The sequence below is a fragment of the Neolamprologus brichardi genome, chromosome 7, assembly GCF_056152115.1.
Source record: "Neolamprologus brichardi isolate AB-2024 chromosome 7, ASM5615211v1, whole genome shotgun sequence".
Lineage (NCBI taxonomy): Eukaryota > Metazoa > Chordata > Actinopteri > Cichliformes > Cichlidae > Neolamprologus > Neolamprologus brichardi.
In genome coordinates this window covers 35119398-35134181 of record NC_142110.1, presented here as the reverse complement: position 1 = coordinate 35134181, position 14784 = coordinate 35119398, and the positions used below count along the sequence as shown (strand labels likewise).

The 14784-nt window shown below is 37.6% G+C and overlaps 1 protein-coding gene across 1 annotated transcript; it reads left to right on the top strand.

The window, feature by feature from the left end:
• Positions 1 to 135: 135 nt before the first annotated feature.
• On the top strand, positions 136 to 14260 carry LOC148102088 (actin filament-associated protein 1-like). Its single transcript, XM_087842685.1, has 6 exons — positions 136 to 258; positions 2024 to 2153; positions 2880 to 3044; positions 3125 to 3315; positions 3395 to 3562; positions 13096 to 14260. Exons 1-6 carry the CDS (start codon positions 136 to 138, stop codon positions 13120 to 13122), a joined length of 804 nt encoding a protein of 267 aa, XP_087698811.1. The 3' UTR covers positions 13123 to 14260.
• The last annotated feature ends 524 nt before the right edge of the window (positions 14261 to 14784 follow it).

The following is a 14784-nucleotide window of genomic DNA, read 5'->3' as shown; positions in this document are numbered from 1 at the left end:
GTATGTCTGGCTTTTTTCATTTTCCTGTTTTTATACGATAGTTTGTACTATTTTGTAGACTAAGAGATACAAAAATCGCAGGTAATGAAGATATATGAAGGGCACTGTATATTTAAGCCTCAATCGTGATGTTTTATGTTTAGTTTCACCAGTAAGCGTGCCGTGTCTCCTAACCCATATCTGGACAACCCAGTCAGTGGCTATGCCTGCCCCACTGGTATGGCACTACACTATGATGATGTGCCCATAAATGGAATGGTAAGGACACAACTGCTTGCTGATGTTGCATATGTACTGCAATGAAAAAAGTGTGAGATAATTCACTTCAGCACCCTCTAGTTTGCTTACAAACTCTTGGCTGATTCTTTCTTTGCTTTTCATTTTTTGCATATCATTAACATATTATTGGAAAATGTGTCATTTTTGTTATGACACTTTCAGAAGTTCCAGTGAGCCTGCATGATAAAAGTCTTTTTCTTTCCTAAAATCAAATTAGACCAAGTAATGGTATGTACTTTGCTATTTGCAATAATGGTGCTCGGGCCCCTTGCATACCACAGCTTTTACCTTCTGCACTCATTGACCTCCTGACAGATTTACATATAAACCTGAGGGCTGAGTCTGTCTGCACCCAAAGAAGAGCAAAATTACACTGTTGCATGATAATAATGATATAAAACTAATAAAGACAAGCAGACAGAGAATATAACATTGTTTATTCATAAAAGATGCTATAATAAAGGAGTAAAGAGTAACCTGTGATTTAACGTTATAGGACTTGGATAAAAGCTCATCAACAATTAAAAAGAGGAAACATTAAATATGTTTTCAGTCGTGGAGCAGTACTCTCCATTTTGGGAAGCTAAACTAAATTTGTTAAGTCAAAGCAATTGCTCTTTAATTTCACATACTGCAGTAATGCTGCTATCATCTTCTTCCTTTCTGTTCTCCTTATTCCCCCCCCTCCCCCCCCCCCCTTTATGGCATCTCCTTATTCTTAAATCTTCTGCTTATTGCATGCTCACCTGGTCTAACCCAAGGACCCAGAGATGCAGTACTCCACTCCCAGCACAGGGGGGCGCCAGCGGAAAGAGGAATTGCACTATGAAAACACTGAGCTCTATGAGAACATGCCCTCACCCAAGCTAGTCACCAGCTGTCCTCCCAAGGCTTCTTCTTCTACTGCTGCATCTTCTTCTGCTTGTCACTACAAAACCCCTGTTTCTAAAATCTCCTCTAAGTTCCTGTCTGCTGATTCTAAAACTAAAGACTCCGCTCAGACTCTGCTGCATAACCTTCATGTTTCTTTTTGCATTTCTGCATATTAACTGTCTAACAATTCAGGGTTTGTTTTAACCTCCTCTTAACTTTTAGTGTTTTTAATTCTCCTTCGCTGTTTGTTTACTTAGTGATCTCTTATGTTTATGTATTTAATAGGCCAACATGAAACTAGTGTGAACTGGAGTTTGTTTGCTGATTTTCTTCCTGTGTCATTATGAACACCAAACAACAAAAGTAGAGATGATGCCTGTCTCCTGAAGCTGAAAAGGAAACTGTCTCCTGTGATCTGTTAGGATAATAAGGTGCAGTCGTTTAGATATGTCTGATAATGCAAGAGAAGGATTTAAATTCAATTCTGAATTTAAAAGGAAGGAATAAAAAGAAGCTAATATGGGAGAAATATAGTCTCTCTTTCCAGTCCCAGTTAGTGATCTGGCTGCATAATTCTGGATCAGCTTAGACTTTTTGTGAAACTTTTAGAACAAAGTGATAACTGAATTACAGTAGTCCAGTGTAGGAAAATTAATGAAATAATAAAAGTGTTTGTAACTTTTGTGATATTGAGTGCAATCCAAGTAGAAAACCTGTGGCATAAACAACAGTTACACATTTTTCTTTGAAATGTTTATTTTTTTTTTTTATGGAAGAGCATGTTGGTACAGTTTTGTATGTGTATAGCTTATAGGCATTGCTAACATCTATTTGAAGGGTCATTTGAATTGTGTCTTTCCTGTTTGTTCAGCTAAAGGGAAAGAAGGGAGCAACAACCAATGGGGTGGCATCAAAACAGAAGCCAGAGCCAAAGAACCAGCCAAAGAAGAATGGAGTCATTGCCACAAATGGGACTGCGTCTCTGAAGCGCAACAACTCCAGTAAGTTTTGAGATTTGAAGATACCAACAGGAAGTCATCTTGAATTGAAATATCACCCACCTTTCCCAGTCAGGTCTTGCTCTGTAAGGAATAGCAGACAGTGTGTCTGGCTTCTCACCGCTGATTGCTTTCAAGCAAAATTCTGTTCCACAGCAATGTGGAAAATGCAGGATATCTAAATTACAGTTGGTTTAAGTAGAGGGGAGTAAATAACTGAAAGCCTTTAAACCTATCCTACCCTCGAGACAGTCCATGTGACGCATGTGGGCCTTGAGCCTCCTGCCAACTCCAGGGTAAGAGGCGCGATAGCAGAAACAGACCCTAGCTCATTGGAAGAGAGCGAAATGTGCTCGAGTTAATCCTTGTGGTTCAGAAAAATATTTTTTGCCTAATGTGTGAACGAGGAGGGTTGTAACCACTTAGTGTAGCTTGCAATTCCTCCAAATGTCAGAATGCAAACACCAAATGTTTCATGTTGGGTTTAGAGTACCACAGATAAGAGTGCTAAATTTGAAACTATTAGCAGCGGTTTATATGACTGATTCTTCATAGTTATTCACAATGAGTGTATTTTTCACTGAAACATAGGCTTGGCAATTAATTCCTGCGTATGGCACTGAGATCAATGGGTTTCTAAGCAGTTCATCCCCCCCCTCTCTCTCTCTGCTAGCAAATGACCCCAGTCTCTGGCTTCTAACTTTTTGAAACCCGACTTTTCTTGTGTAGATGGGGACCAGTGTAAGTATGGGAAGAACCGTGTGGAGGCTGATGCCAAGCGACTGCAATCAAAGGAGGAAGAGCTGATGAAGAAGAAGCAGGAAATCAGAAACCACCTGACTCAGCTGAAGAAGGAGAGGAGAGACCTTCGTGCTGCTGTGGAGGCAGCGGCTGGTAAGAGAGAGAGATAGAAACGTGCTTGTCATTAAAAGACGAGTTTAATAAAGTAATATTTCTCCTCTCTTTCACATTAGGCAAACGCTCACATATTTCACTATCAGAGCGCCTGAAGAAGTTGGAAGAACAGTGCAAACTGAAGGAGGAGGAGCGGGTGAACCTGGAGCTGGAGCTAACTGAGGTGAAAGAGAGCCTGAAGAAAGCCCTTAGCGGAGGTGTCACCCTGGGCCTCACCATCGAGCCGAAAGCTGGCTCCTCTGGCCTCCAGGTGAGTATGAAGTTACTTTATAAGTTTGTGCTGACACGTTAGTGTACTCATGTTTCCTTCATATTTTTGTCTTGTATAGTCACCAGCAATGCTGCGACGGACACACGAGTCTTCTCCATTCTCCAGCTGTGACACCAGTGACACCGAGTCCTGCTCGCTGCCGGTCAACAGCGCCTCACTGCTCTACCGGCAGCAGGGCAGCCAGAAGCCCTCAGCAGTCCGGGGACATGTCCTCAGGAAGGCTAAGGTCAGAGGTCACGCTACACGCTACACAACGCGACTGGCTTTCTCTGAGAATATAATTCTCAATAGTGTGGATGCCTTTGAGGGCATCCACACTATTGAGTTCCTGTTTCTCTTTATTGTGTGGATGCCCTCATAGGACCTTAACTACTCCCTCAGTTTTCATGCTATTTTCACCGTTCAAATCTTAAAAAATTCTGCTCTTTCCTGCTATGACTTTTGGTGCTCATAACTTCTATACTTTTTGAGATATTGAATTTTTTTTGCAATATTTTTTGCCCTTTTCTGCCACATTATCAGTGGCCTCACTGATTTTCCTTGCCGGGTTGACCTGTGTTTTAGCTCAGTGAGATGAGCATCCGTTCTCAGACTGGGAGGCCCGGGTTCAAATCCCGCTTATGGCAAAATTTCTTTCAGTTAACAATTAAACGTTTTTAACTCTTTTCAGCAGAATTTTGCTGATTGAACTCTTTTCAGCAGAAATTCTGCTGATTCACCTCTTTTCATCAGAATTTTAAATTTTTTCACCACATTTCAGCACAAATCCCAGCTTTTTCAGGTGTTTTCAGCAAAAACCTCTTTTCAGCAGAATTCTGCTCATTCACCTCTTTTCAGCAGAAATTCTGCTCATTGAACTCTTTTCAGCAGAAATTCTGCTCACTGAACTCTTTTCAGCAGAATTTTGAATTTTTTCACCACTTTTCAGCACAAATCCCAGCTTTTTCAGCTGTTTTCAGCAAAAAACTCTTTTCAGCAGAATTCTGCTCATTCAACTCTTTTCAGCAGAAATTCTGCTGATTGAACTCTTTTCAGCAGAAATTCTGCTGATTGAACTCTTTTCAGCAGAAATTCTGCTGATTGAACTCTTTTCAGCAGAAATTCTGCTCATTGAACTCTTTTCAGCAGAAATTCTGCTCATTGAACTCTTTTCAGCAGAATTTTGAATTTTTTCACCACTTTTCAGCACAAATCCCAGCTTTTTCAGCTGTTTTCAGCAAAAAACTCTTTTCAGCAGAATTCTGCTCATTCACCTCTTTTCAGCAGAAATTCTGCTCATTGAACTCTTTTCAGCAGAAATTCTGCTCACTGAACTCTTTTCAGCAGAATTTTGAATTTTTTCACCACTTTTCAGCACAAATCCCAGCTTTTTCAGCTTTTTTCAGCAAAAAACTCTTTTCAGCAGAATTCTGCTCATTCACCTCTTTTCAGCAGAAATTCTGCTCATTGAACTCTTTTCAGCAGAAATTCTGCTCACTGAACTCTTTTCAGCAGAATTTTGAATTTTTTCACCACTTTTCAGCACAAATCCCAGCTTTTTCAGCTTTTTTCAGCAAAAAGCTCTTTTCAGCAGAATTCTGCTCATTCACCTCTTTTCAGCAGAAATTCTGCTCATTGAACTCTTTTCAGCAGAAATTCTGCTCACTGAACTCTTTTCAGCAGAATTTTGAATTTTTTCACCACTTTTCAGCACAAATCCCAGCTTTTTCAGCTTTTTTCAGCAAAAAACTCTTTTCAGCAGAATTCTGCTCATTCACCTCTTTTCAGCAGAAATTCTGCTCATTGAACTCTTTTCAGCAGAAATTCTGCTCACTGAACTCTTTTCAGCAGAATTTTGAATTTTTTCACCACTTTTCAGCACAAATCCCAGCTTTTTCAGCTGTTTTCAGCAAAAAACTCTTTTCAGCAGAATTCTGCTGATTGAACTCTTTTCAGCAGAAATTCTGCTGATTGAACTCTTTTCAGCAGAAATTCTGCTCATTGAACTCTTTTCAGCAGAAATTCTGCTCATTGAACTCTTTTCAGCAGAAATTCTGCTCATTGAACTCTTTTCAGCAGAATTTTAAATTTTTTCACCACTTTTCAGCACAAATCCCAGCTTTTTCAGCTGTTTTCAGCAAAAACCTCTTTTCAGCAGAATTTTGCTGATTGAACTCTTTTCAGCAGAAATTCTGCTGATTCACCTCTTTTCATCAGTATTTTAAATTTTTTCACCACATTTCAGCACAAATCCCAGCTTTTTCAGCTTTTTTCAGCAAAAACCTCTTTTCAGCAGAAATTCTGCTCATTGAACTCTTTTCAGCAGAATTTTGAATTTTTTCACCACTTTTCAGCACAAATCCCAGCTTTTTCAGGTGTTTTCAGCAAAAAACTCTTTTCAGCAGAATTCTGCTCATTCACCTCTTTTCAGCAGAAATTCTGCTCACTGAACTCTTTTCAGCAGAATTTTGAATTTTTTCACCACTTTTCAGCACAAATCCCAGCTTTTTCAGGTGTTTTCAGCAAAAACCTCTTTTCAGCAGAATTCTGCTCATTCACCTATTTTCAGCAGAAATTCTGCTCATTGAACTCTTTTCAGCAGAAATTCTGCTGATTGAACTCTTTTCAGCGAAATTCTGCTCATTGAACTCTTTTCAGCAGAAATTCTGCTGATTGAACTCTTTTCAGCAGAATTTTAAATTTTTTTGCCAATTTTCAGCACAAATCCCAGCTTTTTCAGGTGTTTTCAGCAAAAACCTCTTTTCAGCAGAATTCTGCTCATTCACCTCTTTTCAGCAGAAATTCTGCTCATTGAACTCTTTTCAGCAGAAATTCTGCTCATTGAACTCTTTTCAGCAGAAATTCTGCTCACTGAACTCTTTTCAGCAGAATTTTGAATTTTTTCACCACTTTTCAGCACAAATCCCAGCTTTTTAAGCTGTTTTCAGCAAAAAACCCTTTTCAGCAGAAATTCTGCTGATTCATCTCTTTTCAGCAGAATTTTGAATTTTTTCACCACTTTTCAGCACAAATCCCAGCTTTTTCAGGTGTTTTCAGCAAAAAACTCTTTTCAGCAGAATTCTGCTCATTCACCTCTTTTCAGCAGAAATTCTGCTCACTGAACTCTTTTCAGCAGAAATTCTGCTCACTGAACTCTTTTCAGCAGAAATTCTGCTCACTGAACTCTTTTCAGCAGAAATTCTGCTGATTGAACTCTTTTCAGCAGAAATTCTGCTGATTGAACTCTTTTCAGCAGAATTTTAAATTTTTTCACCACTTTTCAGCACAAATCCCAGCTTTTTCAGCTGTTTTCAGCAAAAACCTCTTTTCAGCAGAATTTTGCTGATTGAACTCTTTTCAGCAGAAATTCTGCTGATTCACCTCTTTTCATCAGAATTTTGAATTTTTTCACCACTTTTCAGCACAAATCCCAGCTTTTTCAGGTGTTTTCAGCAAAAACCTCTTTTCAGCAGAATTCTGCTCATTCACCTCTTTTCAGCAGAAATTCTGCTCATCGAACTCTTTTCAGCAGAAATTCTGCTCACTGAACTCTTTTCAGCAGAATTTTGAATTTTTTCACCACTTTTCAGCACAAATCCCAGCTTTTTAAGCTGTTTTCAGCAAAAAACCCTTTTCAGCAGAAATTCTGCTCATTGAACTCTTTTCAGCAGAAATTCTGCTCACTGAACTCTTTTCAGCAGAATTTTGAATTTTTTCACCCCATTTCAGCACAAATCCCAGCTTTTTAAGCTGTTTTCATCAAAAAAACCCTTTTCAGCAGAAATTCTGCTGATTCATCTCTTTTCAGCAGAATTTTGAATTTTTTCACCACTTTTCAGCACAAATCCCAGCTTTTTCAGGTGTTTTCAGCAAAAAACTCTTTTCAGCAGAATTCTGCTGATTGAACTCTTTTCAGCAGAAATTCTGCTGATTGAACTCTTTTCAGCAGAAATTCTGCTGATTGAACTCTTTTCAGCGAAATTCTGCTCATTGAACTCTTTTCAGCAGAAATTCTGCTGATTGAACTCTTTTCAGCAGAATTTTAAATTTTTTTGCCAATTTTCAGCACAAATCCCATCTTTTTCAGGTGTTTTCAGCAAAAACCTCTTTTCAGCAGAATTCTGCTCATTCACCTCTTTTCAGCAGAAATTCTGCTCATTGAACTCTTTTCAGCAGAAATTCTGCTCATTGAACTCTTTTCAGCAGAAATTCTGCTCATTGAACTCTTTTCAGCAGAAATTCTGCTAACTGAACTCTTTTCAGCAGAATTTTGAATTTTTTCACCACTTTTCAGCACAAATCCCAGCTTTTTAAGCTGTTTTCAGCAAAAAACCCTTTTCAGCAGAAATTCTGCTGATTCATCTCTTTTCAGCAGAATTTTGAATTTTTTCACCACTTTTCAGCACAAATCCCAGCTTTTTCAGGTGTTTTCAGCAAAAAACTCTTTTCAGCAGAATTCTGCTCATTCACCTCTTTTCAGCAGAAATTCTGCTCACTGAACTCTTTTCAGCAGAAATTCTGCTCACTGAACTCTTTTCAGCAGAAATTCTGCTGATTGAACTCTTTTCAGCAGAAATTCTGCTGATTGAACTCTTTTCAGCAGAATTTTAAATTTTTTCACCACTTTTCAGCACAAATCCCAGCTTTTTCAGGTGTTTTCAGCAAAAACCTCTTTTCAGCAGAATTCTGCTCATTCACCTCTTTTCAGCAGAAATTCTGCTCACTGAACTCTTTTCAGCAGAATTTTGAATTTTTTCACCACTTTTCAGCACAAATCCCAGCTTTTTCAGGTGTTTTCAGCAAAAACCTCTTTTCAGCAGAATTCTGCTCATTCACCTCTTTTCAGCAGAAATTCTGCTCATCGAACTCTTTTCAGCAGAAATTCTGCTCACTGAACTCTTTTCAGCAGAATTTTGAATTTTTTCACCACTTTTCAGCACAAATCCCAGCTTTTTAAGCTGTTTTCAGCAAAAAACCCTTTTCAGCAGAAATTCTGCTCATTGAACTCTTTTCAGCAGAATTTTGAATTTTTTCACCACTTTTCAGCACAAATCCCAGCTTTTTAAGCTGTTTTCAGCAAAAAACCCTTTTCAGCAGAAATTCTGCTCACTGAACTCTTTTCAGCAGAATTTTGAATTTTTTCACCACTTTTCAGCACAAATCCCAGCTTTTTCAGGTGTTTTCAGCAAAAAACTCTTTTCAGCAGAATTCTGCTGATTGAACTCTTTTTAGCAGAAATTCTGCTGATTGAACTCTTTTCAGCAGAAATTCTGCTGATTGAACTCTTTTCAGCGAAATTCTGCTCATTGAACTCTTTTCAGCAGAATTTTAAATTTTTTCACCCCATTTCAGCACAAATCCCAGCTTTTTAAGCTGTTTTCATCAAAAAAACCCTTTTCAGCAGAAATTCTGCTGATTCATCTCTTTTCAGCAGAATTTTGAATTTTTTCACCACTTTTCAGCACAAATCCCAGCTTTTTCAGGTGTTTTCAGCAAAAAACTCTTTTCAGCAGAATTCTGCTGTTTGAACTCTTTTCAGCAGAAATTCTGCTGATTGAACTCTTTTCAGCAGAAATTCTGCTGATTGAACTCTTTTCAGCGAAATTCTGCTCATTGAACTCTTTTCAGCAGAAATTCTGCTGATTGAACTCTTTTCAGCAGAATTTTAAATTTTTTTGCCAATTTTCAGCACAAATCCCAGCTTTTTCAGGTGTTTTCAGCAAAAACCTCTTTTCAGCAGAATTCTGCTCATTCACCTCTTTTCAGCAGAAATTCTGCTCATTGAACTCTTTTCAGCAGAAATTCTGCTCATTGAACTCTTTTCAGCAGAAATTCTGCTCATTGAACTCTTTTCAGCAGAAATTCTGCTAACTGAACTCTTTTCAGCAGAATTTTGAATTTTTTCACCACTTTTCAGCACAAATCCCAGCTTTTTAAGCTGTTTTCAGCAAAAAACCCTTTTCAGCAGAAATTCTGCTGATTCATCTCTTTTTAGCAGAATTTTGAATTTTTTCACCACTTTTCAGCACAAATCCCAGCTTTTTCAGGTGTTTTCAGCAAAAAACTCTTTTCAGCAGAATTCTGCTCATTCACCTCTTTTCAGCAGAAATTCTGCTCACTGAACTCTTTTCAGCAGAAATTCTGCTCACTGAACTCTTTTCAGCAGAAATTCTGCTGATTGAACTCTTTTCAGCAGAAATTCTGCTGATTGAACTCTTTTCAGCAGAATTTTGAATTTTTTCACCACTTTTCAGCACAAATCCCAGCTTTTTAAGCTGTTTTCAGCAAAAAACCCTTTTCAGCAGAAATTCTGCTCATTGAACTCTTTTCAGCAGAAATTCTGCTCACTGAACTCTTTTCAGCAGAAATTCTGCTCACTGAACTCTTTTCAGCAGAAATTCTGCTGATTGAACTCTTTTCAGCAGAAATTCTGCTGATTGAACTCTTTTCAGCAGAATTTTAAATTTTTTCACCACTTTTCAGCACAAATCCCAGCTTTTTCAGGTGTTTTCAGCAAAAACCTCTTTTCAGCAGAATTCTGCTCATTCACCTCTTTTCAGCAGAAATTCTGCTCATTGAACTCTTTTCAGCAGAAATTCTGCTCACTGAACTCTTTTCAGCAGAATTTTGAATTTTTTCACCACTTTTCAGCACAAATCCCAGCTTTTTCAGGTGTTTTCAGCAAAAACCTCTTTTCAGCAGAATTCTGCTCATTCACCTCTTTTCAGCAGAAATTCTGCTCATCGAACTCTTTTCAGCAGAAATTCTGCTGATTGAACTCTTTTCAGCAGAATTTTAAATTTTTTCACCACTTTTCAGCACAAATCCCAGCTTTTTCAGCTGTTTTCAGCAAAAACCTCTTTTCAGCAGAATTTTGCTGATTGAACTCTTTTCAGCAGAAATTCTGCTGATTCACCTCTTTTCATCAGAATTTTAAATTTTTTCACCACATTTCAGCACAAATCCCAGCTTTTTCAGCTTTTTTCAGCAAAAACCTCTTTTCAGCAGAAATTCTGCTCATTGAACTCTTTTCAGCAGAATTTTGAATTTTTTCACCACTTTTCAGCACAAATCCCAGCTTTTTCAGGTGTTTTCAGCAAAAAACTCTTTTCAGCAGAATTCTGCTCATTCACCTCTTTTCAGCAGAAATTCTGCTCATTGAACTCTTTTCAGCAGAAATTCTGCTCACTGAACTCTTTTCAGCAGAATTTTGAATTTTTTCACCACTTTTCAGCACAAATCCCAGCTTTTTCAGGTGTTTTCAGCAAAAACCTCTTTTCAAGCAGAATTCTGCTCATTCACCTCTTTTCAGCAGAAATTCTGCTCATTGAACTCTTTTCAGCAGAAATTCTGCTCACTGAACTCTTTTCAGCAGAATTTTGAATTTTTTCACCACTTTTCAGCACAAATCCCAGCTTTTTAAGCTGTTTTCATCAAAAAACCCTTTTCAGCAGAAATTCTGCTCATTGAACTCTTTTCAGCAGAATTTTGAATTTTTTCACCACTTTTCAGCACAAATCACAGCTTTTTAAGCTGTTTTCAGCAAAAAACCCTTTTCAGCAGAAATTCTGCTCACTGAACTCTTTTCAGCAGAATTTTGAATTTTTTCACCACTTTTCAGCACAAATCCCAGCTTTTTCAGGTGTTTTCAGCAAAAAACTCTTTTCAGCAGAATTCTGCTGATTGAACTCTTTTTAGCAGAAATTCTGCTGATTGAACTCTTTTCAGCAGAAATTCTGCTCATTGAACTCTTTTCAGCGAAATTCTGCTCATTGAACTCTTTTCAGCAGAATTTTAAATTTTTTCACCCCATTTCAGCACAAATCCCAGCTTTTTCAGCTTTTTTCAGCAAAAACGTCTTTTCAGCAGAAATTCTGCTCACTGAACTCTTTTCAGCAGAAATTCTGCTCACTGAACTCTTTTCAGCAGAGTTTTGAATTTTTTCACCACTTTTCAGCACAAATCCCAGCTTTTTCAGCTTTTTTCAGCAAAAACGTCTTTTCAGCAGAAATTCTGCTCATTGAACTCTTTTCAGCAGAATTTTGAATTTTTTCACCACTTTTCAGCACAAATCCCAGCTTTTTAAGCTGTTTTCAGCAAGAAACCCTTTTCAGCAGAAATTCTGCTGATTCATCTCTTTTCAGCAGAATTTTGAATTTTTTCATCACTTTTCAGCACAAATCCCAGCTTTTTCAGGTGTTTTCAGCAAAAAACTCTTTTCAGCAAAATTCTGCTCATTCACCTCTTTTCAGCGAAATTCTGCTCATTGAACTCTTTTCAGCAGAATTTTAAATTTTTTCACCACATTTCAGCACAAATCCCAGCTTTTTCAGCTTTTTTCAGCAAAAACGTCTTTTCAGCAGAAATTCTGCTCATTGAACTCTTTTCAGCAGAATCTTGAATTTTTTCACCACTTTTCAGCACAAATCCCAGCTTTTTCAGGTGTTTTCAGCAAAAACCTCTTTTCAGCAGAATTCTGCTCATTCACCTCTTTTCAGCAGAAATTCTGCTCATTGTAACCTTTTCAGCAGAAATACTGCTGATTCATCTCTTTTCAGCAGAATTTTAAATTTTTTCACCATTTTTCAGCACAAATCCCAGCTTTTTCAGCTTTTTTCAGCAAAAACCTCTTTTCAGCAGAAATTCTGCTGATTGAATTCTTTTCAGCAGAAATTCTGCTCACTGAACTCTTTTCAGCAGAAATTCTGCTGATTGAACTCTTTTCAGCAGAAATTCTGCTGATTGAACTCTTTTCAGCAGAATTTTCACCTCTTTTCAGCCCAAATTCTGCTGATTCATCTCTTTTCTGAAAAATTTTCAGCCTTTTCACCACTTTTCAACAAAATTTTCTGCTTCTTCACCTGTATTCAGCAGAATTTTAAGTGTCTTCACCACCATACAACTCTTTGCAACTTTTTCAGCTTTTTTCAGCAGACATCTTCAACGTTAAGGCATCCACACAGCATTTTCACAGGAAATGCAAATTTTTCTAGTGTGCCTTTAACTTTACATCTCTGACTAGCTCTGTCTTTTGCAAAACTTTAAACTATGCTGGGACCTTTTTGGAAGCACATTGTTTGATCCATTGTTTGGTGTGGACAGGGTCTTTTGTTTTTGAAATCTGGTTTTATTCTCTTTGACTTCCCTGTTTTGTGTGATGTGGCTGTTATAAAACAGTAGGCTGAGTATTTTAAGCAATCAACTTCTTGGAACCTTCTGAAAGGCTCTGATACATCTAAAAGATGCATTCCTCGGCTTAAGATGGTTTTGTCACTCCTAAAATATCGACATATTTAAATATGAATGTAACGTTAGTATCCCCATTCTTTTAGTCATATGTAATATATGTAATTTTAATTACATTTGTCTTGAACTTGTGTGGTAGCAGTGGAAACAGTGTGAGTTAGCTCATAACAACTTGCATAAGAATGATCGGGTCAGCAGCGTTATGGTTCAGGATTCCTGCAGTGCAGAGAACAGCTGTGTGTGTGTGTGTGTCAAGGTCCACAGAGGAGTTCCACCAACTAGATAACCAGTGAGGCTAATAAAGATGGTTAATAAAGTTTGTATTTCACTGCATGCTTCAGTGAACTACAAGCGAGTGAGTTTAGGTACTCCACAAACACGTACATAAGTGTGATGTAGCTGCTCATTTAATTTGGTACTGACTAGCAATGAAAAATGCATTGAGGTAGTAAACAAATGAGAGAATCCCAGCAAATGCAAATACTTGCAATCTGTGTACAAGTATGCAAACCAAGTCTTTGTGTTTGTTTGCAGGAATGGGAACAGAAGACCGGCACATAAACCCATCACATACACCCTTGCATCCGTCTTCCTCCAATCTCTTTTTTTGAAATTGTGTATATATTTATTTAAAAAACAAAAAAACAAAATACCGTCAGAAGGTGTGCTGAGGAGGATACATGCATAGCATTCACATGTACTAAAACACATGCCTAGTTTGAGTATACTGTAAGTACCACAACATAAACTTTTATACTATTGAGCATGTTCAGTGTACTTGCTTGTGCAACTTGTGTTTTCCGCTTTGACATCTTTTCAAGCAAACACCTGTCTTTATTTTTCCTCTCAAAATGTGTTCCAGCCATTTGAAGTTAAAAAGATCCAAGGTCAAAACCAAGTATTTATTTGTAAATGTTAAAGGAAATACTAGCTTCCCTGTGTTTATTTATGTTGACGTATTTAAAGTATTTTCGTAGAGTTTGTGGCTCTGCTCACTCTCCCTTTTCCCACAACATAATTGGTCATCAGTCATGATGCCTCTGTTGTAGTAACAATAATTGTAACACACACCAGCCTGGCAACAATGTAGCTCCTCTCTCATTGATGTTTGAAGAAGTACAAATACAATTGTCCCAACTGTCAGAAACACCGACTCATGGCTAGCAGAAGATTTTGTTAATTGTGTTAAGTGTTTGAAAAGCTAAAGACCTTTTCACACACAGATCATGATGAATCACACTTGAAGCGTGTTTTAATATGAATGTCCATATTTTATATCTGTGACTTTATTGCTATGGGTAATCCGATGGTAAGTTTGTGTTGGTTTGGTAAGTTCCTTGTTTATTCTGTTTGTTTCAGCTTTTCTTTTTGCATTAAAACAACCATGACTGAATACAGACATGTGTGGTCTGGAAGACTTCCAAAAGGATGTCTTTTTCTGCCAGTTTAGAGAAGTTTATGAACAGAAAGCTGACCAACTAACTGAAAGTAGATTAGATGCTGAGTCAAATATAAATATAACCTGTTAAATTTACATATTCGATTTCACATATAAGAATTTTTTTTTAATATGTGGTGAAATATGTGAACATTGTTAATATAAAGAGTAGGCGGGGCAGAAAAGACAGGAAAGGTGTAACGCTTAAAGAACAACAGGATGCCTTACAGTTAGATTAGACAGTAACATGGTTGGCTATAACAAAGTGAAATTAGTGCGCATGGCATGGGAAGCTCGCTCATTCTGTGAAGGCACCATTAATGATGTAAACAAGTTTACGAACAATATATAGTCAGGTGACATTTTTTAAGAGTACCTGCCTGCAGTCCATACTCTCACTCACTGGTGAAAGTTAAAATTGAAAATATGACAAATCAGACCAGTTTATCAAGAAAGGCCATACTGGTGACAGACCCAAATAAAATACATATTATACAGCCTATATGTTTATTAAAATGTTTCTAATTAAGGCCTCACTAAGAGCATCATCATCCATGCTTTGTAATAGTTGTATTGTTAATGGAGAACTTGCGCTTCTTTCTGTGTGTGTGTGCTTGTGTTGCTCAGAGATGTCTTCATGGCACATTGCAAATCCTTCAACATTACACTGACTAAAAGGGGGGCACTTGTAAACTCACACTGCTGTGTGTTCTGCTCAATCAAAGACTGTGAGTTTGATTTCCACACTGTTAAACACACATACATTCATCAGTGTCACACTGATA